The sequence below is a fragment of the Colobus angolensis genome, unplaced genomic scaffold (genome assembly GCF_000951035.1).
Source record: "Colobus angolensis palliatus isolate OR3802 unplaced genomic scaffold, Cang.pa_1.0 Scaffold372, whole genome shotgun sequence".
Taxonomy (NCBI): Eukaryota; Metazoa; Chordata; class Mammalia; order Primates; family Cercopithecidae; genus Colobus; species Colobus angolensis.
This window is the reverse complement of record NW_012117066.1, coordinates 1,029,701-1,054,194: the sequence shown is the minus strand read 5'-3', so window position 1 is coordinate 1,054,194 and position 24,494 is coordinate 1,029,701. Positions and strand designations below refer to the sequence as shown.

The window sequence follows — 24,494 nt, the reverse complement described above, 5'->3', positions numbered from 1 at the left end:
TAGCCAGGATGGTCTCGATCTCCTGACCTCGTGATCCACCCGTCTCGGCCTCCCAAAGTGCTGGGATTACAGGTTTGAGCCACCGCGCCCGGCCTCTTTTTTGATTAATTTCTTATGAGTCCTGTATATTAGTCTCTATTTGGTGAGATAGTGTTCTTATACTTTTCTTTAGTTCATTAAATGTGACTTTCTTTAGTTCATTGAACACATTTAAAATAGCTGATTAAAATCTTGTAAGTCTAATGTCTGGGTTTTTTCAGGGACAGTTATTAATACTTTTTCTACTTTGTATCGGCTATACTGTCTTCTTTCTTTGCATGCCTTATAATTTTTGTTGTTGTTGTTGAAAACTGGATTTTTTTGGCTGGGTGTAGTGACTCATGCCTGTAATCCCAGCACTTTGGGAGGCCAAGATGGGTAGATCACCTGAGCCCCCATGACTTCTGAGACCAGCCTGGGCAACATGGGGAAACTCTTGTCTCTACAAAAAATACAAAAATTAGCCAGGTTTGGTGGTGCACACCTGCGGTCTCAGCTAGTAGGGAGACTGAAGTGGGAGAATCACTTGGGCCTAGGAGGTCGAGGCTGCAGTGAGTCATGAGCATGCCACTACACTCCAACCTGGGTGACAGATATCCTGTCTCAAAACAAAAATTGGATTTTTTTTTTTTTTTTTTTTTTTGAGATGGAGTTTTTCTCTTTTTTCCCAGGCTTGAGTTCAATGGCATGATCTCGGCTCACTGCAACCTCCGTCTCCTGGGTTCAAGTGATTCTCCTGCCTCAGCCTCCCGAGTTGCTGGGACTACAGGCGCATGTCACCATGTCCAGCTAATTTTTGTATTTTTAGTAAAGACGGGGTTTCACCATGTTGGCCAGGATGGTCTCCATCTCTTAACCTTGTGATCTGCCCACCTTGGCCTCCCAAAGTGCTGGGATTATAGGTGTGGCCACCATGCTCGGCCGAAAAATTGGATTTTTAAAATAATATAATGTAGCAACTCTAGAAATGAGTCCTCTTCTTACCAGGGTTTGATGGTTGTTTTTATTCCTACTGTTTGTTTTGTGACTTTTCTGAACTAATTTTATAAAGTCGATATTCTTTTTTGAGTGTGGCTGTTGAAGTATCTGCTTATTTAACTTACTTGTCAGGTAATAACTTGACAGAGATTTATTTGAATGCTTGGAAACAATAAGCAAGTCTCACTCTTTGCCACAGGGCTCTCTATGTATATTGTTCCATGCCTTCAACACTCAGCTAGGTATTTTACAAATCTACCTTAGCCTTTATTTTCTGCTTGTGCGGAGATTCAGAGTTAACTGGAGGTGAGAGTTTATATTTCATCTGTTTTTTTCTGAGAGCACATACAACCCTGGGCATGCCCACAGGGTTCTGCACGCATATGGCCTTCTAGATTCCTAGGAAATTTATTGGAGGTTTTCAAAGCCAGTATAAAGATCACATTCACCAGCTTTTCCTTTGAAGTTTCTTGGTTAGCCTATTGTTGGCCCCAACTTTGATCCACTGCTTTAGGAAGTAGGCTGTTCAGCCTCAGTTTCTATGGATGCCTCTGGGGAAAAGATCTTTGCACGAGGTGAAGTCTGAATGAATCTCGTAGAGTCAGTCGTGAATATGGCTGCTTACAGGGACCCACCATACAGTTCAAATAATGGTATTTCTTAGGGAATGAGGCTTTGAACAAGCCCAGACCCTGTTCTGACCTTTCTAGTAGCTGCCAGGCTTCTGATCTCCAAGTTTGCAGGCTGTTGGTTTTCAAGGGGATGGAATAGGGCAAGTTAAAAACACTATAAAGCCATTTTTTATTGAGATTTGGCTCTTTTTGTTGAGTAAACACTCTCTGGGTTGTTGCAAGCTTTCGATTAGTTTCCACAGTTCTGAAAAGGTTAATTATGACAGATTTGCCAGATTTCTCATTGGTTTTATGGAGAAGAAAATTTTCAGAGGTCCTAACTTTGTTAATTTTGCTGCCTTCATCCCTCTCTCTTGTATTCCACACCCAAAACATCATTCAATTTTTAGGAGTACTTAAATGCTGAATTTATCACATTTATGTTAAAAAATGAAGCAAAGCTGATACATTTTACTAATTACTGTTTGCTTCCCCCCTCCCCCTGTTAAATGATAACCATAAATCACACGTTATAAAACTGTACTTCTTTGTTTCCCACAGGAACTATCATGTATTCTATTACCTCCTGGCAGGAGCAAGTGAAGACGAGAGATCAGCATTCCATCTTAAGCAACCAGAGGAATATCATTATCTCAAGCAGGTGAGAGTTCATAGAAAGCATTTTGAAGTATAGGGCAGTATTAAATTTAATGCTTGAAAAGTGTCTCTTTTCTAGTACTTTCTTTCCCAAATCTACAAATGGATATTAGCTAGCATTTTCATACGTGTACTCTACAAATTTATGTGATGCAGTTCTCAAATTTGAGGGTAATTATCATCCTCATATAAATGTTAAAAGCTCAGATAATGTATGTGCTTTTCGTTTTCTGTGAAATTCTTTGGGAAAAAAAAACAATAAGCTGTTTATTGATACTTCTACTCTATTAGAAAAATGCTTTACTTTTACTAAAGTGATTTGCCTTTTACAACCCCAGGATATTAAATGTTACTAATGATTAATTCTTGTCCTTTGCTAAGGATTACTTGAAACCTAATTTGCATGTTTTGAAGTCTCATACACATACGTCTTTGCATGATACTGTGACACTGACTTAGAGTATGACTGTTGAAAGGCAAATGACTTAGAGAATTTGGTTCTTTCCTCAAAACTCAAAATTCATCCCTAAACTTCCACATTAAGGAGTAATTCTCACTTTTCATTACATTGACTTTACCAATTTTATTATTTCTCATAATAACAAAAATTTTACAACCAGCATTAATGGAATTAGTAAAACAAACAATAGATCATTTAAATAATAGATTGTCTCCCCTTATTTTTCCGTTGTTGGAGGCAAGATGTAATGTCTATGGAAAGAAATTCCTTTATGACAGTTAAAAAAATCCTTATGAAGGTTTTGTAAGCAAATTGACACTGATGATGGTTCAGAGATAGCAGTATATATTTAGGGTTATGAAAGTTATATCTTTGGCTGAGTGCAGTGACTCACCCCTGTAATTCCAGTACTTTGGGAGGCTGAGGCGGTTGAATCACCTGAGATCAGGAGTTCGAGACCAGCCTGGCCAACATCGTGAAACCTTGTCTCTGCTAAAAAATACAAAAAAATTAGCTGGATGTGGTGGCGCACGCCTGTAATCTCAGCCACTTGGGAGGCTAAGGCACGAGATCGCTTCAACTCGGGAGGCAGAGGTTGCAGTGAGCCAAGATCATGCCACTGCACTCCAGCCTGGGCGACAGAGTGAGACTCTGTCTCACAAAAAAAAAAAAAAGAAAGTTATACCTTTGGCTTTCCCCAAGATATACAATGTGTTGCATTAACTGTTATTTCTTAATTTTGAAACTGCATATATTAATATAAACTAATGACTTTGTATTAATATATTGAGAATTCCAAGTTATTTAAAGTATCAATTTCTGATACAATATTATTAATTTTTATGGATAGAATTAAGTAGCTTTTCAAAAATATTTGCTAATTCAGCTTCTGAGTTTTTTCCTCCCCAGTTTAAACTATTTGCATTATATTTGGGTGATTAAAGATTTTCTTTTGCCGGGCGCGGTGGCTCAAGCCTGTAATCCCAGCACTTTGGGAGGCAGAGATGGGTGGCTCACGAGGTCAGGAGATCGAGACCATCCTGGCTAACACGGTGAAACCCCGTCTCTACTAAAAAATACAAAAAACTAGCCGGGCGAGGTGGCGGGCGCCTGTAGTCCCAGCTACTCGGGAGGCTGAGGCAGGAGAATGGCATGAACCCGGGAGGTGGAGCTTGCAGTGAGCTGAGATCCGGCCACTGCACTCCAGCCTGGGTGACAGAGTGAGACTCTGTCTCAAAAAAAAAAAAAAAAAAAAGATTTTCTTTTTTATAAAGTAATGATCTCATAAATGAGTTGATAGTTGTTAGTATTAGAGAACTCTGGAATTTTGCTCTTCTTTCAGATCTTTTTTGTAATTAATGACCATAATATATTTCTGTCATAATGTCAGTATTCATAGGATATGGGACTCAGTTTATATAAATAACAGTCACTGGAGCCTATGGTATATATGAGTTGGGTAGTATAGTATACAGTCTCCCAGAATGTGAAAATTTGCTTCATTATTTCTTGTTTTATGCTACTATGCAAAATAACTTTTCAATGGATAGCAGCAGTACTACCTGCACACCACATCTAAGAGATCATTAGAAAATTATAATAACCATTACTTCTACCTAACTAATCTGCCTTACTTTCAGATAACAAAGAAACCCCTCAGACAGAGCTGGGATGATTATTGCTATGACTCTGAGCCGGTCAGTACAAGTACCTAAATATTCTGTGTTCCTGTCAAAGGGTCCTCACATTGCTCATTTGCATCCATCTGAAGATATAGAATGCAAATCAGCTGAAATACAAATAATCCTAGGAAGGAAGATAAATCAGTGTTTCATTTCTTTTGAATGATTGATTTATATCTGTATAATTTGTTGATTTAAAATCAGTTAATTTACTTTTTTTTTGGATATATTCTGGTCATTAAGACTTAGTCCACATTCAATATTTATTTTGACAAACATTAAATTGATTATATTCCTGATTCTTCAACATTGCTGTGGATTTGTATGAACTATAGTTTTTTTCTCCTTTTATTTTTTAGTAGTTTCATTACCCACATATGAGTAATAATTATTGTTTATTTCAAAAAATTGCATCCTTTATGTTTTATATGTCAACAATCTTTACACATAATGAATGCATGAATTTTTTTTTGATTTTTTTTCCCAGTAGCAAGAGTCCGTAGCCTTAATAAAAGTATCCAAAAATAAGTATTGAAATTCCTATAAATAAGTTTTTTTTTAATTTTTATTTTTTGAGACAGAGTCTCACGCTATTACTGGAGTACAGTGACATGATCTTGGCTCCCTGCAACCTCCATCTCCTGGGTTCTAGTGATTCTCATGCCTCAGCCTCCCAAGTAGCTGGGATTACAGGCGTGTGCCACCAGGCCCGGTTAATTTTTCTATTTTTAGTAGAGATGGGGTTTCGCCATATTGGCCAGGCTGGTCTTGAGCTCGTGGCCTCAAGTGATCTGCCCACCTTGGCCACCCAAAGTGCTGGGATTACAGGTATGAGCCACTATGCCTAGCCTATTTTCTGTTTTAAATTGAGTGATTTAAGGGGATACATGATGTAATATAGAGTGAATAGGTAAATTTTGCTTTAATTTTTAAAAAATTGTATTATTATATTTTAATAAGTATATATTTAAATTAGAGACAGAGTCTCACTATGTTGTCCAGGCTGGTCTTGAACCTCTGGCCTCAAGTGATTCTCTTGCCTTGGCCTGTCAAAGTGCTGGGATTATAGGCATGAGCCACCATGCCCAGCTAAATTTAGCTTTATTTGTTATATTTTATGACAAGCTTGTAACTATAAAAAGAACACAAAAATTTTTTTTAAGTTTTCAATTTAATTCTAAAAAGGCTGAAAACACACACTAATCTTCCTATATCTATTAATTAACTAATGCATTAATTTATTAAATATTCTTTCTGAAAACATTTCTTAGTCCTTGCTTTAAAGAACCACAACTTTGATTCGTGCTGCATGTTTATAAACTTTACTAATTGCAGAACTAGCCTATTTCACAGGTGAGAAGGATCAGTATACATGGATAATAATTTTTTTTAGAGAAATTTTAATTGTATTACTATTATGTAACCAAGTAATTTTGGAGTTTAGATTTAACATTGGGGGGAAAAAAACTTGACATTTAAATTTATAGATTCTGGTACATTTTAACAGAAAATATTTAAGTTGTTTTACCATTCTTAAGAAGCTCCCCCTTTTCCTTTTTCACGTACTACACCAAATGACCATGCCTCCTTGGAAAGCAGATAGGGGACTGCAAACACATACTGCAAATAGAAGAGATCATCTGTTCTGAGCTTACAGTGAAGCTGTGAACTGATCTGCTACTTTTCATAGGTAGTCTAAGTAATACTTAAGAATTTGGGGGCCGAAAGTAGTGGCTCACGCCTATAATTCAACACTTGTAGAAGCTGAGGTGAGAGAATTGCTTGAGACTAGGAGTTTGAGACTAGCCTGAGCAACAAGGCAATACCCTATCTCTCCAAAAATTTAAGCCAGGTATAGTGATACACGCCTGTAGTTCCAGCTACTTAGGAGGCTGAGGCAGGCAGATTGCTTGAGCCCAGGAGGTTGAGGCTACAGCGAGACAAGATCACACCGTTACACTGCAGCCTGGGTGACACAGCAAAACTCTGTTTCAAAAAAAAAAAAAAAGGATTTGCGCTCTGAAGCAGAATGACTTAACACGAATATTGGCTGGTTTATTTTCCAGTATCATTTATTTTAGGGGTTAATAATGGTCTTTAAGTTTTGTGAGTCTTAAAGTTGTGCATGTAAAGAACTTGATAGAGTACATAATCCTTAGTAAGTGCATAGTGAATGCTGTTGCCGCCATTTAAGTCATCATTATCCATCTTTCCCTTTAGAAGAACTTTGTAGCCATAATCTCCTCTTCCCTTAATAATACTTTCGTCACCATTATCCATTTATTGTGTTTGAATATCTATTATAGTTTGAAATTTAATTTCTGATTGTTTTTCTTATGTTAATTAATAAAAGCAAGCAGTCAGAGGATCTTTTATTCTTTCCTGTTAGCTCTTCCTCATAATATGTTTGGGGACAAACTAAACTTTGTTTCCCTGTGAGTTATTAAAACTTATGTGACTAGCATCATAGGTAGAGAGGATTGAGGACTGTTCTGTTGTACTTACATTACTTACGTATTTCGTGGAATTGTATAAATGGTCCCAAGGAGATGTGTAGTTAGAAAATTGCTTTTTACAAGGGACCTGTTGTTGCCCTTGTATGGTGATTTAGTTCCATTTAAGGGTTATCCTATTAAATAAGCACAAACAGCAGTGTTGCATGGGAGAGAGCAGGGGATTTGGAACTACATAGATTTTGGTTTGGCCAGCCCTGTTATTCATAAGATTTTTTTTTTTTAACCTTTGGAAAGTTATTTAACCTGTGAATCTCTTTTCTTGTCTGTAAATGTATATATAATTATCTCCTTGTGTTTTGAGGTTTCAGTAACTCTCATGGTGACTGACATGTAGAAGAATATTTAATAAGTGCTAATGTCCCCTCTTCAAGTGGTAATGATCTATTAAATGTCTTTTTATTTTTGATAACATCTCAACCTTTGTTTCCTCAATTATAAAATATGAAGAATGAATTAAATACTGGTAATATGTTGGCTGATGTCTGCCACTGTACCTTAAAGCTGATCTGAGGCTGGGCGCGGTGGCTCACGCCTGTAATCCCAGCATTTTGGGAGGCTGAGGTGGGCGGATCACGAGGTCAGGAGATTGAGACAATTCTGGCTAACACGGTGAAACCCTCTCTGTACTAAAAAGTACAAAAAATTAGCTGAGTGTGGTGGTGGGTGCCTGTAGTCCCAGCTACTAGGGAGGCCGAGGCAGGAGAATGGTGTGAATCCTGGAGGCGGAGCTTGCAGTGAGCTGAGATCATGCCACTGCACTCCAGCCTGGGCAACAGAGCAAGACTCTGTCTCGAGAAAAAGAAAAAAAAAAAAGCTGATCTGAATAACTTCAATATAAAGGGTCAGCCAGCCTCACCAAATTCTTTTATTTATCTGAGCCTTCAATTTTAGGGTCCAACTATTAGGTAGGATTTTAATGGTAATTGCCATAAGTGATAGTCTCAGGACACCTGTGTCCATCATGCTGCAGAGGGATTTGACCTGTATTATTCTGTGGAAACAAAGCTCCAACCTTGGTCACTACTACCTTTACAGGAATCCAAACATCAGTAAATACCTGGAAGCTCATTTCCTATGTGGTAGACCTCCTATAATGCTTTCAGGGATGATGATGCAACTTGGGCAAGATACTCTGAAACCATGTTTTCATCTACTCTGTTTTAAGTATTTTTGCAGTGTAAAGATTCCTACTGCCAAAACCCATCTGTCAGTTTGTAAGTTTGTGGTCACACACTTAAACATTGTCTTTCTGGCTTTATTCCTCACCCTCCTCTGCCAGTCTAGTATAAGGTCTCTGCATACTGCACAACTTTCTCTGCATATATTTTTTCGTTTAAAAAGCACTTCACATCTGGCCAGATGCGGTTGGTCACGCTTGTAATCCCAGCACTTTGGGAAGCCTAGGCGGGTGGATCACTTGAGGTCAGGAGTTTGAGACCAGCCTAGCCAACATGGTGAAACCTTATCTCTACCAAAAAACAAACAAAAAAAAATTAGCAGGGTGAAGTGATACGTGCCTGTAGTCCCAGCTACTCAGGAGGCTGAGGTGAGAGAATTACTTGATCCCAGGAGGCATAGGTTGCAGTGAGCCAAGATCGTATCACTACACTCCAGCCTGGATGACAGAGTGAGACCCTGTCTCAAAAAAATTTTAAAAAAGCACTTAACATCTTTCTTTCTTTTTTTCTTCCTTCCCTCCTTCCTTCCCTCCCTCCTTCCTTTCTTCCTTCTTTTCTTCCCTCCCTCCCTCCCTCCCTCCTTCCTTCCTTCCTTCCTTTCTATTTTTTTTGTTTGTTTTTTGAGATGGAGTCTCACTTTGTCATTCAGGCTGGAGCACAGTGGCACGGTATCAGCTTACTGCAACCTCCACCTCCCAGGTTCAAGCGATTTTCCTGCCTCACCCTCCTGAGTAGCTGGGATTACAGGCTCCTGGCACCACGCCCAGCTAATTTTTGTATTTTTAGTAGAGATAGGTTTTTACTGTGTTGGCCAGGCTAATCTTGAACTCCTGACCTCAGGTGATCTGCTCGCCTCAACCTCCCAAAGTTCTGGGATTATAGGCATGAGCCACTGTGCCCAGCCACTTGTCTCTATTTCTTAAAATGGTACTTAAGAAATCATACATTTTTATAACTACCAGTGTAGAGTGCAGGACATAAACTGGAACAATTGACTTTGAAGGTTAGTAAAGACACTGGAGATCACTTAAGAAAAAAGGAGATAAATAACAGGCTTGGTTGGAATCCCAGCTACACTATTAACAAGCTTCACCACCATAGGAGCAGTTGGCTTAAATTCTGAGCCAATGCTGCTGCTTGTGTGAAAGACAATCATAACTACCACCAGAGGTTTTATAAGGATCAAATATAATATGGAACTGGACAGTGTCTCATGCCTGTAATCCCAGCACTTCGCAAGGCTGAGCTAGGCAGATTGCTTGAACGCAAGAGTTGAAGACCAGCCTGGGCAACATGGCAAAACATTGTCCCTCCAAAAAAATATAAAAATCAGATGAATGCTGTGGTGTACATCTGTAGTCCCAGCTACTCCTCAGGAGGGTTAGGTGAACCACTTGAACCCAGGAGGCGGAGGTTGCAGTGAGCTGGGATTGTGCCACTGCACTCCAACCTGTGCAACAGAGCGAGACTCCATCTCAAAGAAAAAAGAAAAAGAGGCAAGATAGTATGATTTCTTAAGTACCATTTTAAGAAATAGAGACACAGTAGAAGAAAATATCTAATTTGACTCTTCTCTTTCTCTCCCTCACACCCACACTGATTGCCTGCTGCATGCTAGGTTTATCACTAGGTATTTGTAAATGAGATAGTGTGTCACCTCATAGAAAGAGCAAGGTCTGATAGCATGAAAGAGCATTTGGGTATGTTTGTTGGGGGAATGTAGTGGCATGTTATCAAGTACAAACAAGAACTTATACGGAGCTGACAGAAGGATTGCCTATGTTCTTTCAGTGGAAGGGGTTGTAACAGTTTTTTGTTAGTCCTTGCCTTATCCTTGCAATGAACCTCACCATTTCCTTGAACTCTGGCTGACCAGTATTTGGATGCTGGGGCCTGAAGGCTTTGTCCAGAACCCTGGAAGGCCTTGGCATTTGTAGGGCCCTCTAGAAGTGACTTGGGAATTAACAGCTGCCTGCTCTCTCTCCAGAAGTCCTCAAACAGTGACTGATGAGAGATGAGATGGTATATAAATACAGTCACTCCTTCACCTTTCTAGTTTTTATATTGTTTCCCAGAGATAACCTTGGGATTAAACTCCATTACGCACTCACAAGTGACTTGGGAATTAACAGCTGCCTGCCCCCTCTCCAGAAGTCCTCAAACAATGACTGATGAGAGATGAGATGGTATATAAATACAGTAGCTCCCTCACCTCTGTAGGTTTTAGATTGTTTCCCAGAGATAGTCTTGGGATTCAACTCCATTTAACTACTTTCATAGTAGTTACCACAGACCGTTTAGTCTGTCTTCTCTTTTACTTTCTCACTTTCTCTGTGACTTGTATTTGACTCTTGATCTGTCTCAAGATCTGCCTCCCAGGGAACCCAGATTAAGATAAAGTCATTTATGTTCTGGGAGATTTAATTTATCCTTAGTTTTTCTTCTACAGTTGTCATCAGAGAAACAGAGAAGGGAATTAATACACATTTTTTTTAAAACTATGATTTTGATATTCACTGAGACCACTTTGGGTTTCTAAGAACATTTGATTAAGGATAAGAGCAAATACAAATATATTTCAGTGTACTTTCCACTATTTTATATACATTAACTGTTCCATTCACTTTCAGGGCAGATTAGAACACTGTTAGTTATTATTGACACATGTGGAAGCATAGATTCCCCCTGCCTTGCCACTTGTGATAGGAAAATATTTGTTAAATCATCAGGCAAATGAACTATTTGTGTTTTGAAAGTAGGGGGAAGAGTAGTAAGAGAGCTTACTTACTATAGGTAAAAGAAGAATGCATTTAAAAATTTATCTCAGGGCTGGGTATGATGGCTCACTCCTGTAATCCCAGCACTTTGGGAGGCTGAAGTGGGTGGATCACCTGAGGTCAGGAGTTTGAGACCAGCCTGGCCAATGTGGTAAAACCCTATCTCTACTAAAAAGTATAAGAAAATTAGCCTGGCACGGTGGCACACACCTGTAATCCCAGTTACTTGAGAAGCTGAGGCAGGGGAATTGCTTGAACCAGTGAGGCAGAGGTTGCACTGCGCAGACATCGCATCATTGCACTTCAGCTGGGCAACAAGTGTGAGACTCCATCTCAAAAAAAAAAAATTATTTTAATGAGTAGGACATTGGCGTATCAGTGGAATGTCTTAAAACTGCTTATCAAAAACTTTATAGTCATAAAATTAAATGCATGGATTCTCTGAAAGAACTTGTGGTGAATTTACATTTTTAAACTGTGCATGTGCAGCTTTCCATGTAGAGAATAAAAATATTGTTAACAGCATTTCAAAACTTAATTTTAAACTTCAGATATTCGTTGACGAATGCTTACAGTGCCTAAAACAGATTTTTTTGTACATGGTAAATACTTGATAAATACTTTTTATATAATAAATGAGCACTTTATTTCTGAAAAAGGAATGTTTCATTCAATTCAATATATGTTACTCAGTAATTCAATGACTATGTATTTATCTAAATAATGACTTGTTTTTGGCACTGACTTCGCACTGGGGATCTGCAGTTAATAAGACGATTAACTGTTCATATACTTCACTGAGTACATGAGAGAATATTCCCTAGGAAGATAGGCATTAAAAATGTAAATGCAAATGTGAGGAGGTTTTTGAAAGTGCAAGGGACTGTGACAACATACAGTAAAGGGATTTATGACTCACTTATTGTTTTGAAGATTTAGAGTATATCTACTACTGTTTGACTATTTTAGGAACTGAAATGCAAGGGTTATGCTTAAAAAGTAGTATTTTTTAATCTGGTATTCCACAGCATTTTTTTTTTTTTCTTGTGATGGTGTTATGCTGTGTTGCCCAGGCTGGTCTCAAACACTTTAGCTCGAGCAATCCTCCTACCTCAACCTTCCAAGTAGCTGGGATTACAGGCATGTGTGACTATTCACAACTATTTTTACTGACTCATATGACGCGTTTTCTGAGGGTTTTTATACTTTCACATATACTTCTTTCCTTGTTTGATTACCATGTTGTCTATTATTTCATTAGGAAATAATTACATATATGAAATACATAAATAATTATATATGTATATATCTAGGTAGATGTAACAGGCTGGGCGCAGTGGCTCACGCCTGTAATTCCAGCACTTTTGGAGGCCTAGGTGGGTGGATTGCTAGAGTCTAGGAGTTCAAGACTGGCCTGGGCAACGTGGTGAAACCCTGTCTCTATTAAAAATACAAAAAACTAGCCGGTCATGGTAGGACTAGCTGGGTAGTTCCAGTTGCTTGGGAGGCTGAGGTGGGAGAATCACCTGAGCCCAGATTTCGAAGCTGCAGTGAGCCAAGATCATGCCACTGTACTCCAGCCTGTCTCAAAAGAAAAAAAAAAAATATATATCTATATAGATCTATGTAGATCCATATAAATATAGATTAGATATATGTAGCAAACTTCTTTATATTATATAAATCTAGGCTTCACTCTTCAACTAAATTATTGCCTCTTCTAAAATTTATTTTTGTGTCACTAATATCTAGTTCAGTGCCTTACATAGAGTAGGCATTTGTTAAATGTTTGTGGAATAAATAATATTTGCTGGTGGAATTGAGCACTCTTAAATGCTTTGAATTTCTGAAACTGTTTAGAACCACTCAAAATTAAACTTGGTGTCAGCATACTTACTAAGTACAACTAGCTCTTTATCTGAAGTTAACTTTTGAGATCCTAATCTTGGTGATTGTGAAAGGGAGAACAAAAGTAAACTTATTGGCATTTTAGTAGGTATGTGTTTAGTTTGCATACCTATAGTAAGATAAGACGTCTAATGAATTTGACTAGGTCTAACTATTCTGCCAGCTCTAATTTGCATTTATACATACAGGTACTTATCCTAAATTACCATATTTCTGAATGGCCCACATTATTTTAAAATATATAATCTTGATTTTTAAACTTTTATTTTGAATAAGCAGGATTGCTTCATGGTGGAAGGAGAAGATTTGAGACATGACTTTGAGCGCCTACAACTTGCCATGGAAATGGTAGGATTTCTTCCCAAGACACGAAGACAGTGAGTTTACTTGTTGTATTTTTATACCTCCGATAGAGAATACATGATATGTCTTTGACAGATTTCTCCTGTTGGTCTTTTTAAATAGTTTTCTAAGTGGTATTCCTCATCTAGTACCTCATCCATCTTGAGCATTATTTCTAATTCCTTTTTTTGTCATAAATTCTTTTGAGAATCTAATGAAAGCTGACACTGGTGTTGTTGTAAAATGTACATCTTTAACAATTTGCATATAAATGTAGGAATTTTATGGTGCCCCTGAAGCCTATCCATAGATGTTACTCAAAACTTTTGCTTTGTAACACTATTTTTATAGCTCTTCATGTTTTGTATATCAGTGATCTCTAATCTTATTAAATTATGCATACTTATCAGATGCATAGTATTTAATTTTCAGTGTATTTCCTCTGTATAGTTTATATCTGTACCATTCTAATAAGTTTTTAAATTGTAAATCTAAACAAATTAAAAATATAAAAAGGTTGAGATAAAGATGAGATAAATTATATTTGAAACAAATTATTTAAAATTAAAGACTCAACCTTGGCTGTCACCAGAAAAGAATAGTTACTTATAACTGTTTTGAGGGGGAGAGTCGTGTTGATGAGTATATCAGATCTGATTATATTGTTAAAAAAAATTTTTTTTTTTTTTTTTTTGAGACAGGGTCTCACTCTGTCACCCAGGCTGGAGTGCTCACTGCAGCCTCAACCTCCCCAGGCTCAGATGATTCTCCCACCTCAACTTCCCAAGAAGTTGGGACTGCAGACTTATACCATCACACTTAGCTAATTTTGTATTTTTTTTGCCATGTTGCCTACGCTGATCTTGCATTCCTGGGCTCAAGTGATCTGCCTTTCTCAACCTCTCAAAGTGCTAGGATTACCAGCAGGAGCCACTGCACCCAACCTCTGTTATTAATTTTTAACCTCATGATTGATGACCCTCTACTGAGAGTAGGAGAAAATCACCTCTGCTGTTTTCTTGCTTGCTTGCGCTTACATCATTGGTATGACTCTTTAATTAGCAGGCTATTTGCTAGAATCTTTTTATGAGAAGTCAATTAAAATCAAATAATACAGTATGTAAGTTGGCATACCAACTCAGTTGGTGACATAAACTACAATTCACTGAAAATTAGTGAATTTCTATTAAAAATAATATTTCAAAGAGGCTCATGAATTTGTTTTTGTCTTTTGACTTCCATTAGTTATGTTTCAGTTGATAGTTTATTCTTTAATCCAGAATAACATTATGCATTATTTTTTTAATAGACTGGTATTTCCTGTGAGTCATGTGAATGATTCAAAGATTTTAAAACTTTAAATTATTTGAAAAATTAGATTTATAAGTTAGATGGTGATTCAGTACCTCTCAAATGTTGCTAAGGTAATATCTCAGGTTCCTAAAGCAATATCTTTGTTTTAGTTGGAATAGTTCGTAATTTTAGGAAAACATAGTGTTAAATTTTCGTAAGCCAAATTTTGTAAGCCATATTTATTCTAAGAAAATAACTGCATGTGACACAAAGCTGTATGTATAAGGAGACTGAGGAAGAGTTTTTCAGTGGAGTGTTTAGCTGTATTAAATGCCTCTGAGATGTCAGATAAGTTAAGAACATAATATACTGTTCTTAGCTACATGGAGATCCTTGGTAACCTAAGGTTCCTGAATTAACAGGAGTTGATGGGATATATAGCATAAGTGGAGAGATTAGTTGTTGATTGGAGGGCACATGCTCTTCTGACTCAGGAGGGAAATTTAGAATGGAGGGTCCATATGAAGTTGTTTCACAGTAGAGGTTAATATACCCCACATTGCTTCATACTTAAAACACACACACACACACACACACAAACCCACAAAAAACCATTTACCCCAAACACCATCATATGGTATAGAAAAGCATTTTAACAACATAACTAATAATAAAAAATCAGCTAAGATACTTGATTAAAAAAAAAATACAGATTCAAGGCCTTTCCTTTGGCAATTCTGATTCAGTGTATCTGAAACAGTATAGGAAAAAAGCATTCCAGATAGGATGAATAGCATTTAGAAAGGCATGGCCTTTTAAAACACTGTGGCAAATTCAGGCAATAGCGGAAGTCCCTTTGAAATAACTATATAAGAAGTGGTGTAATACTTAAGGCCATGAAAAGCATTTTAAACAGTATTTAATACATAGTAAACCCTCAGTAAATTTTAGTAATTATTCCCTTATTACTTATTTTCCAAAGACTAGATACTTCATTATTTGTACTGGTTAGTTTGCTTAACTAGAATTTTAGAATGAAACGATCTTTGGGAATGGATACAACTAAGCTACAATTTGTGTTTTGTTTTCCCAGGATTTTCTCTCTTCTCTCAGCCATACTACATTTGGGTAATATCTGTTACAAAAAGAAGACATACCGGGATGACTCTATTGATATCTGTAATCCTGAAGTTCTGCCTATTGTCTCAGAATTATTAGAAGTGAGTGATTACATTCTGTTGTCATTTCAAATACTTTGTAACTTTTTATTTTTTATTTTGTGTATTTCGTAGGTGTAAATGGGTTAATGCTTTCTATTAATAATGTTTTTATTAGGCACTATTTTTAAATAGCATTTCCAAAAGATGGAATTTTTCCTGATACCTGCCTCAGTTTGCTATTGAGTGAGGCAGAATCTTTAGAAAATTTGTGTTTTCTCCTGTGCCTCCACTTGCTCCAGACATCCATAGTCCCTAAATTTGCTGGATAGGATGAATATTTCCAGCTAGACTGTATAATGTTCTGGGGCTATGCTAATTTTTCTCTTTTCATATTTGAGATTTCTTCTCATACTAAGATTTTGATTAGATTATTTTGTTTCAAGATGGGGGTATCTGGGTGGGTGGAGAAAAAAGGATACTACTTTTTTTTTTTCCTTATGGGTTGAATAGGACCTAAAGGTTCTCATCTCCTGCCATGCTGCTTCTTACATCAAGGGCCTTTATTACCTGATTCTTTCTGGAGTGATGATTTATCATGTTTTATGTTTTCTTAGCTAACTTCTCTCTTGCCTACCTCCTTCTCATCTTGCCAGATTTATCCCATCAGATGGGATGTCATTTCTTACAGGCCCTATTGTCTGGCATAGCAAGGAAATATATGTATGTATATACTAACCTGTGTATATACACATATCTTTACATATTTTAATATGTAATCATCTGTATCTATATAAAGGTAAACATGAGTTCATGATGATGTCTCCAACTGTAATCCACCTCCACATGGATCATTCTGGCCCTCTTCCCTTGCTTATCTGTGAACTCCTGCTTCAACAAAGAGAAAGCTGTCTTCTGTCCTCTGCCATCCATTTACTTATTTGTTTAATTCCAGTATACATGTGTAGTGGTATCAAAATTGTTAACCTATATCCCCCTGGGAAACGACTTTTTCAACTAGAATACAGTGCTTATGCGCAATTCCTTTTGCCTTTAATCCTACAGACTTCACTCATTTCCAAAATTACTTAGAACAGCACCTTTTCCTTCCACCCCATTTGTTGAGGTTTCATATACTTGTCATGCATGCTGTTTTCTTGTCATAGTCTACATTCCTTCGTGGAATCCCCCAATCTCGTAAATAATTTTTGATATTTGCGTATGTTAAGTTCTACTCTTCATGCTATTTGGTTTTTGACAGATGCAAGAAGTCATGTGTCCACTATTATAGTATCATACAGAGTAGTTTCACTGCCATAAAAATCCCCTGTGCTTTACCTGTTCAATCCCTCCCCCTAAACTGCTGGCAACCACTGACCTTTTTTACTAGATATATAGATTTGTCCTTTCCAGGATGTAATATAATTGAATCATACAATATGTAGATTTTTCAGACTGCTTTGTTTTACTTAGTAATATGCACTTGAGATTTATTTATTTCTGGCTGGGTGTGGTGGCTCATGCCTGCAATCCCAGCACATTGAGAGGCTGAGGCAGGTGAGTTGCTTGAACCCTAGGAGTTAAAGACCAGCCTGGCAACATAGGGAGACCCCATCTCTACTAAAAACAACAACAAGAAAACAAAAAAAACACAAAAATTAACTGGGCGTGGTGACATGTACCTGTATACCCAGCTGCTTGGTAGGCTGAGGTGAGAGGCTTGAACTCCAGAGGCGGAGGTTGCAGTGAGCTTAGATTGTGCCACTACACTCCAGCCTGGGTAACAGAGCGAGACCCCGTATCAAGAAACAACAAAAAAAGATTCGTTCATGTCTTTCTGTGGCTTGATAGCTCATTTCTTTTTATCATGGGGTAATATTCCATTGTATAGATATACTATAGTTTATTCTTTTATCTGTTGAAGGACATTTTGGTTTCCAGTTTTTGGCAATTATGAATAGCTTGTTTTTTTAAAAAAAATTATTCATCTTCCAAATCTTGGTTCCTAGGCCGCTTCATGTGGTTTAACCTTAAGTGGTCTAAACTGACTCCCTAAATACAGAGCATTTGTTTCTGCTTAGCATAATTTAGTTTTATAGCATAAAGTTAATTGTTTATTAGTTCGTGTCTGTTATAAGGTTGCAGTGCTCTTTGAGAGCAATGGATACCTCTTTCTTATTTGTTTTACCACCCAGTGTTTATTTTTTCTGTACATTGGGCATTGCTTATTAACTTCAGTGGAATGATAACCTAGCAGAGGAAGAGGCAAGAGAAGGGAGTACTGTGAATTGGAACTAGACTTACTGGAAGGAAATTCTACCAGGAGATGGAGTATGGTATCTGAAGGTTGTAATTTTGAAGATCATAAAGGCCAGAGAACAGATGGCGTTTTAGTCAGGTATTTCAGGTGATACTTTAGTCAAGCATTTGGTATTGTGACAGGGCATTGTGGCTAATGGTCTTACTTGTAAGTCTAGGCAGTTCAGCAGAAACCAGGGCTTCTGTTTCTAGTGCATCCTTTCTTCTTTGGTAAGAGACTGGTAAGAACAATTCAGGCAACTCAAAGAGGCACTCAGGTATGGGTTTAAAAAAGAGAGAAATCTAATTGTGAGAAATGGGCTAACCAGTATCAAAGACAATGGCAAGTGGCAAATGTGATTTGACAGAAAATCTCACTTTTGAACCCCAGCGTCTTAAATTTCTTCATGTGTATAATTTGGATTGGTTCTAGGGCTGAGGTTTAGTATTAAGTAGAAAGAAAATAGCTTCAAAATTCAGAAGCTAAAGAAGACCTCTATCTCGACTTTAGTTAGTACTTCGAAATTATTTTAGAAAATGATTGCCTCTAGTTGGTTAAGACTGATAATAATAATTGCAATCTTAAGGCTTTGGTTGAGATAGAGTACAAAGATAAGCACATTGACTGGTTTATTTAAACATTCAAACTCTTTAGTTGTGATTTAATTTCTCTTCTTCCCATGGTGATTTAATTCAATGGTAAATATAGAAGAACAAATGTTTTTAAAGTAGTGGTTTAATTTTATTTATTTACTTTTCAGGTTTTTTTTTGTAGTTACCTGAGGCAATAATGAATGTTTTGAATCTTTACTAATGCCTATTTGGCATGGATACTTGTGAAAATTATTGAAAGATGAACAAGCTCCAATTGATAAATTGTAGGTAATTGTGGAATATGTTTTTGTTGTGACATATTAGAACTGTCATCATTACCAAAAACTGTTCAGTTTTTAGCAGGTTTATGTATTTTGAGGGTATTTTAACATCTGTTGAAACAATGTAAAGAATAGGGATTTTTTGTTGTTGTTTTTTTGAGACGGAGTTTCGCTGTTGTTGCCCAGGCTGGAGTGCAGTGGCGCAATCTCGGCTCACTGCAACCGCTGCCTCCCGGGTTCAAGCCATTCTCCTGCCTCAGCCTCCCAAGTGGCTGAGATTATAAGTATGTGCCACCATGCTTGGCTAATTTTGTATTTTTAGTAGAGATGGGGTTTCACCATGTTGGTCAGGCTGGTCTCCAATTCCTGACCTCAGGTGATCCACCCACCTTGGCCTCTCAAAGTGTTGAGATTACAGGCGTGAGCTACTGTGCCTGGCCAAGAATAGGTTTCTAATTAAATATCAGATTTTTAATTAGGTAAATATGAGAAACTTTGTAGAATGGATATTAAACCCATTGCTACTTGTTCTGTATTAATAGTTTTTGAATATTCTAAAAGTAATATATTTAAGAATTTTTAGAAAATTATAGAGGAGCTGATTAAAAAATCATGAATTGGATAATATTTTCTTTAGGATCCTTACCAAATGTTATGCAAGATTAGTATGTTTTGGGGTTGTGTGGTTATGTGTAGATCTATGTACAATCTTTGTCAGGTTTTTGTGCTTGTTAAAGAGAACTCAGGAAATGAGTTGAGAGTTTTTGTTCCCTTGCTCCTTTTTCTGCATTTAGAAGGATCATTAGCAGAGAATACTATGTTCCTCAAGGGTTTGAGAGAGGTCAACCTTATGAGCAACTGTATTTGATGTCTTTTTATTTGTTCCATGTTAACTAATTTTTTAGGATTTTCAAATCTGGCTTGAGTTATTTGGATGATCTGTAGTTTTCTAAAAATGATGTATTGGATGATCTGTGATTTTCTAAAGATGTTTTGAATGTTTAGAATTTGTTGTTTTTGAGTTCTTTGTAAATAGTCTGTTAATTTCAGTCTTTAAAATTTTTTCTCTATAGTATTAGCTATTTGTGTTTCTTAGTTTTTTTCTTTTGCTTTGTGTGAGATTTGTCTTTTATGTTTTCTTTTCTTTTTCTTTTTTTTTTTTTTGAGATGGAGTTTCGCTCTTGTTGCTCAGGCTAGAGAGCAATGGTGCGATCTCAGCTCACTGCAACCTGCATCTCCCAGGTACAGGTGATTCTCCTGCCTCAGCCTCCCAGGTAGCTGGGATTACAGGCATGCACCACCACGCCCAGCTAATTTTGTATTTTTAGTAGAAATGGGGTTTCTCCATATTGGTCAGGCTGGTCTCAAACTCCATACTTCAGGTGATGCGCCTGCCTTGGCCTCCCAACGTGCTGGGATTACAGGCGTGAGCCACCGCACCTAGCCATCTTTCATGTTTTCAGAGTTGGCCTTTAGATTGATCAGTTCTAACATTTTACTTGTTACATATTAATTTGTTTTAGGGTATTTTCTTCCTTTTTTCCCTGTTATGAAATCTTGCCAGCACACAATATTATATAGAAAACAATGTAATCAACTCGTACTCACAGCCCCACTCAAGTAATAAAATATTGCATATAATTGAAGCCCACTGTGTACCTCTGTCTCCACCAGAGGTAACCACTATTATGAATTTGGTGTTCGTCATTCCTATTCTTGTTTCTATATTTTCAGTATAGGTAGATGTTTTTATAAAGAATATATAGTTTTGCGTGTTTTCAGTCTTTATATAAATGTTATACTGTATGTATTATTCTGAAATTTGGCTTTTTTTCATTCCATAGTATGTTTTTGAGATCTTTCAATTCTGTTTTCTATATTCTAGATTCTTCTTTTTTGTTGTTGTATGAGAGTTCATGGTATGAGGCTGGGCACGGTGGCCCACACGTGTAATCTCAGCACTTTGGGAGGCCGAGGCAGGCGAATGCTTGAGCTTAGGAGTTCAAGACCTGCCTGGGCAACATGATGAAACCCCGTTTCTAATCCCAGCTACTCGGGAGGCTGAGGCAGGAGAATTGCTTGAACCTGGGAGGCAGAGGTTGCAGTGTTCTGAGATTGTGCTATTGCAGTCCAGCCTGGGTAACAAAAGCAAAACTCTGTCTCAAAAAATAAAAATAAAAAATTAGCTAGGCGTGGTTGCATGTGCCTGTAGTCCTGGGCTGGAATGCAGTGGCACGATCATGGCTCACTGTAGCTTTGATCTCCTGGGCTCAAACAATCTTCCCACCTCAGCCTCCTGAGTACTTGGGAATTCAGGCACATGCCCCCATGCCTGGCTGATTTTAAATTTTATTTTTAATAGAGAGAAGGTCTTGCTGTGTTGTCCAACCGGGTCTTTAACTCCTGAGCTCAAGCAGTCCTCCTGCCTTGGGATTATAGGTGTGTTGGGATTGTAGGTGTGAGCCACTGTACCCAGCCAATATTTACTTTTAATAATTGCAGAAATATACCTCACAATATAGCTTTGGATTTTATTACGTTTTTTTCTTAGCTTTGTTTTGTCATTTTTGTGTAATCTGGTATTATTTTTGTTCCTTAATGTATTTTGAATACATCTAAAAGGTTGAGGCCTTTTATTTAAATTTGGTTGTTGATTTTTGGCTTTACTGCATTTTGTTATATGCCTCAAATTATTTCCAATTTTTGGAATTTGAGAGTTGATCAGTGAATGCTCTGAAAGCTGTTGTATTTGCTAGGTAATATTTATCCATTCAATATGGTTCAAAGTTGTTCTTTAAAAGATTATCGATCTATCATATGTTGTTGGTGGCAGGGTAATGCCTCTTTCTGTCATTTTATAACTCAATCTTCATCTTCTCCTTATAATCTTTTTTTTTTTTTTTTTTTTTGAGATGGAGTCTGACTCTGTTACCTAGGCTGGAGTGCAGTGGCGTGGTCTTGGCTCACTGCAAACTCCGCCTCCTAGTTTCAAGCAATTCTCCTGCCTCAGCCACCCAAGTAGCTACGATTACAGGTGTGCACCTGTAATTAGCCACGTCCGGCTAATTTTTGTATTTTTGGTCAAGACAGGGTTTCCTATGTTGGCCAGGCTGTTCTCGAACTCCTGACCTCAAGTGATCTGCCCACCTTGGCCTCCTAATGTGCTGGGATTACAGTCGTGAGCTACCATTCACAGCTATTATAATCTAATACTTTTTACTGATAAATTTTTGTATTGCTTACATTTATGAATGTTATGTTTTTATTGTGTATGGATACTTTTATAAAATGTCCTTGTTTTACCACTTCATGCCCATCATCATGACAAAATTCTAAGGTCTGGTAACATTAAGTATAGTCAAGGTTTGGAAGAAGTAGGAACTCTCAGTGCTACTGCTGAAAGAGCTTATTGGTAATTATGTATAAGAATTTAGTAGTATTCTGTAAAGCTGAAAATATGTATGCTTTAACCTTCTTCTACTTTTAGGTTTGTTCTTCACAGAAGCTTTTGAACTCATGTGCAACAGTATTCATTGTGGTTTATTTTGTAATCATACACAATTGTAAATAGTGTAAATGCCTACAAAGAGGAGAATGGATTACACACTGTGGTATATTTATATGCTGAAATGCTGTATAGCAGTTAAGATGAATAAAGTTGATCTAAATTATCAACGTGGTATGTGCCTGTAGTCCCAGCTGCTCGGGAGGCTGAAGCAGGAGGATTGCTTGAGTCTGGGAGGTCGAGGCTGCAGTGAATCGAGATCACACCACTGCACTGCAGCCTGAATGGCAGAACGAAACTCTGTCTCAAATAATAATAATAATAAAAAATTATCCACATAGTTAGATCTGAAAAACATATGGGCAATATGATACTTTATAGGTAAACATTAAATTCATTTGACAGTATAGCATAGTGTTTATTAATATATTTAATACATATAAAAGTATAGAAACATGAACTGAAATGATAACGTGAAATTCATGATAGTATTTGCCTCTGGGGAGAGAGTGAGAACAAAGGAAGTGTCAACTTTATCTTAAAAGTTTATCATTCATGAATAAGAAGAAACATCTGAAATATAAGTATTTTTTGGAATATTCCTAGAATTCAAGATTCATGAAGAAGAAATACCTGAAACATAAATTAATATCCTTTGGAATATTTCTGGAATTCAAGAAGTGCTGTCACTTTTTAGTCCTTGCCTCCAGCTTGTGGGATTATGGTTGATCATCTTAAAATGTTTTTTGTACTGTTCTATATTTTCTGTATTCTGCATAGTGAAGCATGTTTCTCTGTTATGATCAGAAAGCAAGCTTTAACTTGAAAAAACCCAGTTGTCTTTTGAGTGGGACGCTTAAATTTTGGCCAGTATTAAAACTGCCCAGTGTATTGACTCTTTTCTCTGCTATATAATTGCTAATCTCATTAAGCGTTTCCTCCTATTTGGCTTTTTCAAAAGATAATTCAACACATTGTCATAAATCTTACTTATTGAGTTTACTTTTCTGTTTTATAGGTTAAAGAAGAGATGCTATTTGAAGCATTAGTTACAAGGAAGACGGTGACAGTGGGAGAAAAGCTTATTTTGCCATACAAGTTGGCAGAGGTATGATGAATTTTCTATGAAATGAAAGCATTTTGGTCATTGTTAGAAGTTTAGGTTTGAAGTTTGGGTTTTCTCTTAACAGCGTGAAAATGACAAGAGCAAAAAGTTTTGATTGAAATATTTTCTAGGCCTTTAAATTTGATTGTGAATTTTCCATTGATTTAGAAACTAAAATTTGAATGTGATTGTGAGAAATAGGCTTGCATTTTTCTCCAAGGATCTTAACTTCTTCATCATTTCTAACTTTCATATTACTAATGTGGGGTAGATAGATAGTAGATAGAATTATAAATGAGCAGTATTTGACCCAATTAATTATTATTCTTGAGACAGTTTCTTCTAGCACATCATACTTTTTTGGTTAACTTTTTCATTGTTGGCTACTTGTTTGCAGTTCTTTCTGCTTGTCTTTTCTTTTTTCTTTATCTCTAAAAGGTGGAGCACCCTAGGACACAGTCTTTGTTTCTTCTTCTCTATATTCTTCATTGAGGTTATCTTACCCAGTCCCATCACTTTAAATATCATCTGTATACTGAGGCTTCTAGGTGATATTTGTTGCTACTATTATACCACTCAGATCTGTAGGAGTAGGAAAATTATTGAAAAGCCACTGCTTTATGGAGTAATTTTATGAAAGTGATGACAAATCATATTATGATAATTATAAAAATTGGACAGGAATATGAAATTAGAAGATTAGAAGACAGAGGTGAGGAAATTGTGATTGAATTCTAGAGAATGATTTTTAAGCTTGACATTGATCCATTTGTCTCATCTTCTATGTCTCCAAGTCCACATATCTTCTTATGTCATATTATAGTCTTCCACTTTGAGAGCTTCTTTCTAAACAATAAGAAAGCCAAATCTTTAAGAGTTTTATATTTCTTTTATGTAAAATAAAGATTCATTGCTTTTTACATTTTATTTCACTACCTGCCTCAGCCTCCCGAGTAGCTGGGACTACAGGCACCGCCACCTCGCCCGGCTAGTTTTTTGTATTTTTAGTAGAGACGGGGTTTCACCGTGTTAGCCAGGATGGTCTCGATCTCCTGACCTCATGATCTGCCCGTCTCGGCCTCCCAAAGTGCTGGGATTACAGGCTTGAGCCAC

General features: G+C 37.0%; 1 protein-coding gene across 1 annotated transcript in view; it reads left to right on the top strand.

Annotated features, from left to right (window-relative positions):
- MYO9A (myosin IXA) overlaps positions 1-24,494 on the top strand; it is a 260,868-nt gene that overhangs the window by 44,278 nt on the left and 192,096 nt on the right. Inside the window, exons 5-9 of the mRNA XM_011953817.1 lie at positions 2,190-2,289; positions 4,386-4,442; positions 13,086-13,183; positions 15,535-15,661; positions 23,295-23,384. Of these exons, the coding sequence (XP_011809207.1) occupies positions 2,190-2,289; positions 4,386-4,442; positions 13,086-13,183; positions 15,535-15,661; positions 23,295-23,384 (472 nt within the window). The remainder of the gene's footprint in view (positions 1-2,189; positions 2,290-4,385; positions 4,443-13,085; positions 13,184-15,534; positions 15,662-23,294; positions 23,385-24,494) is intronic.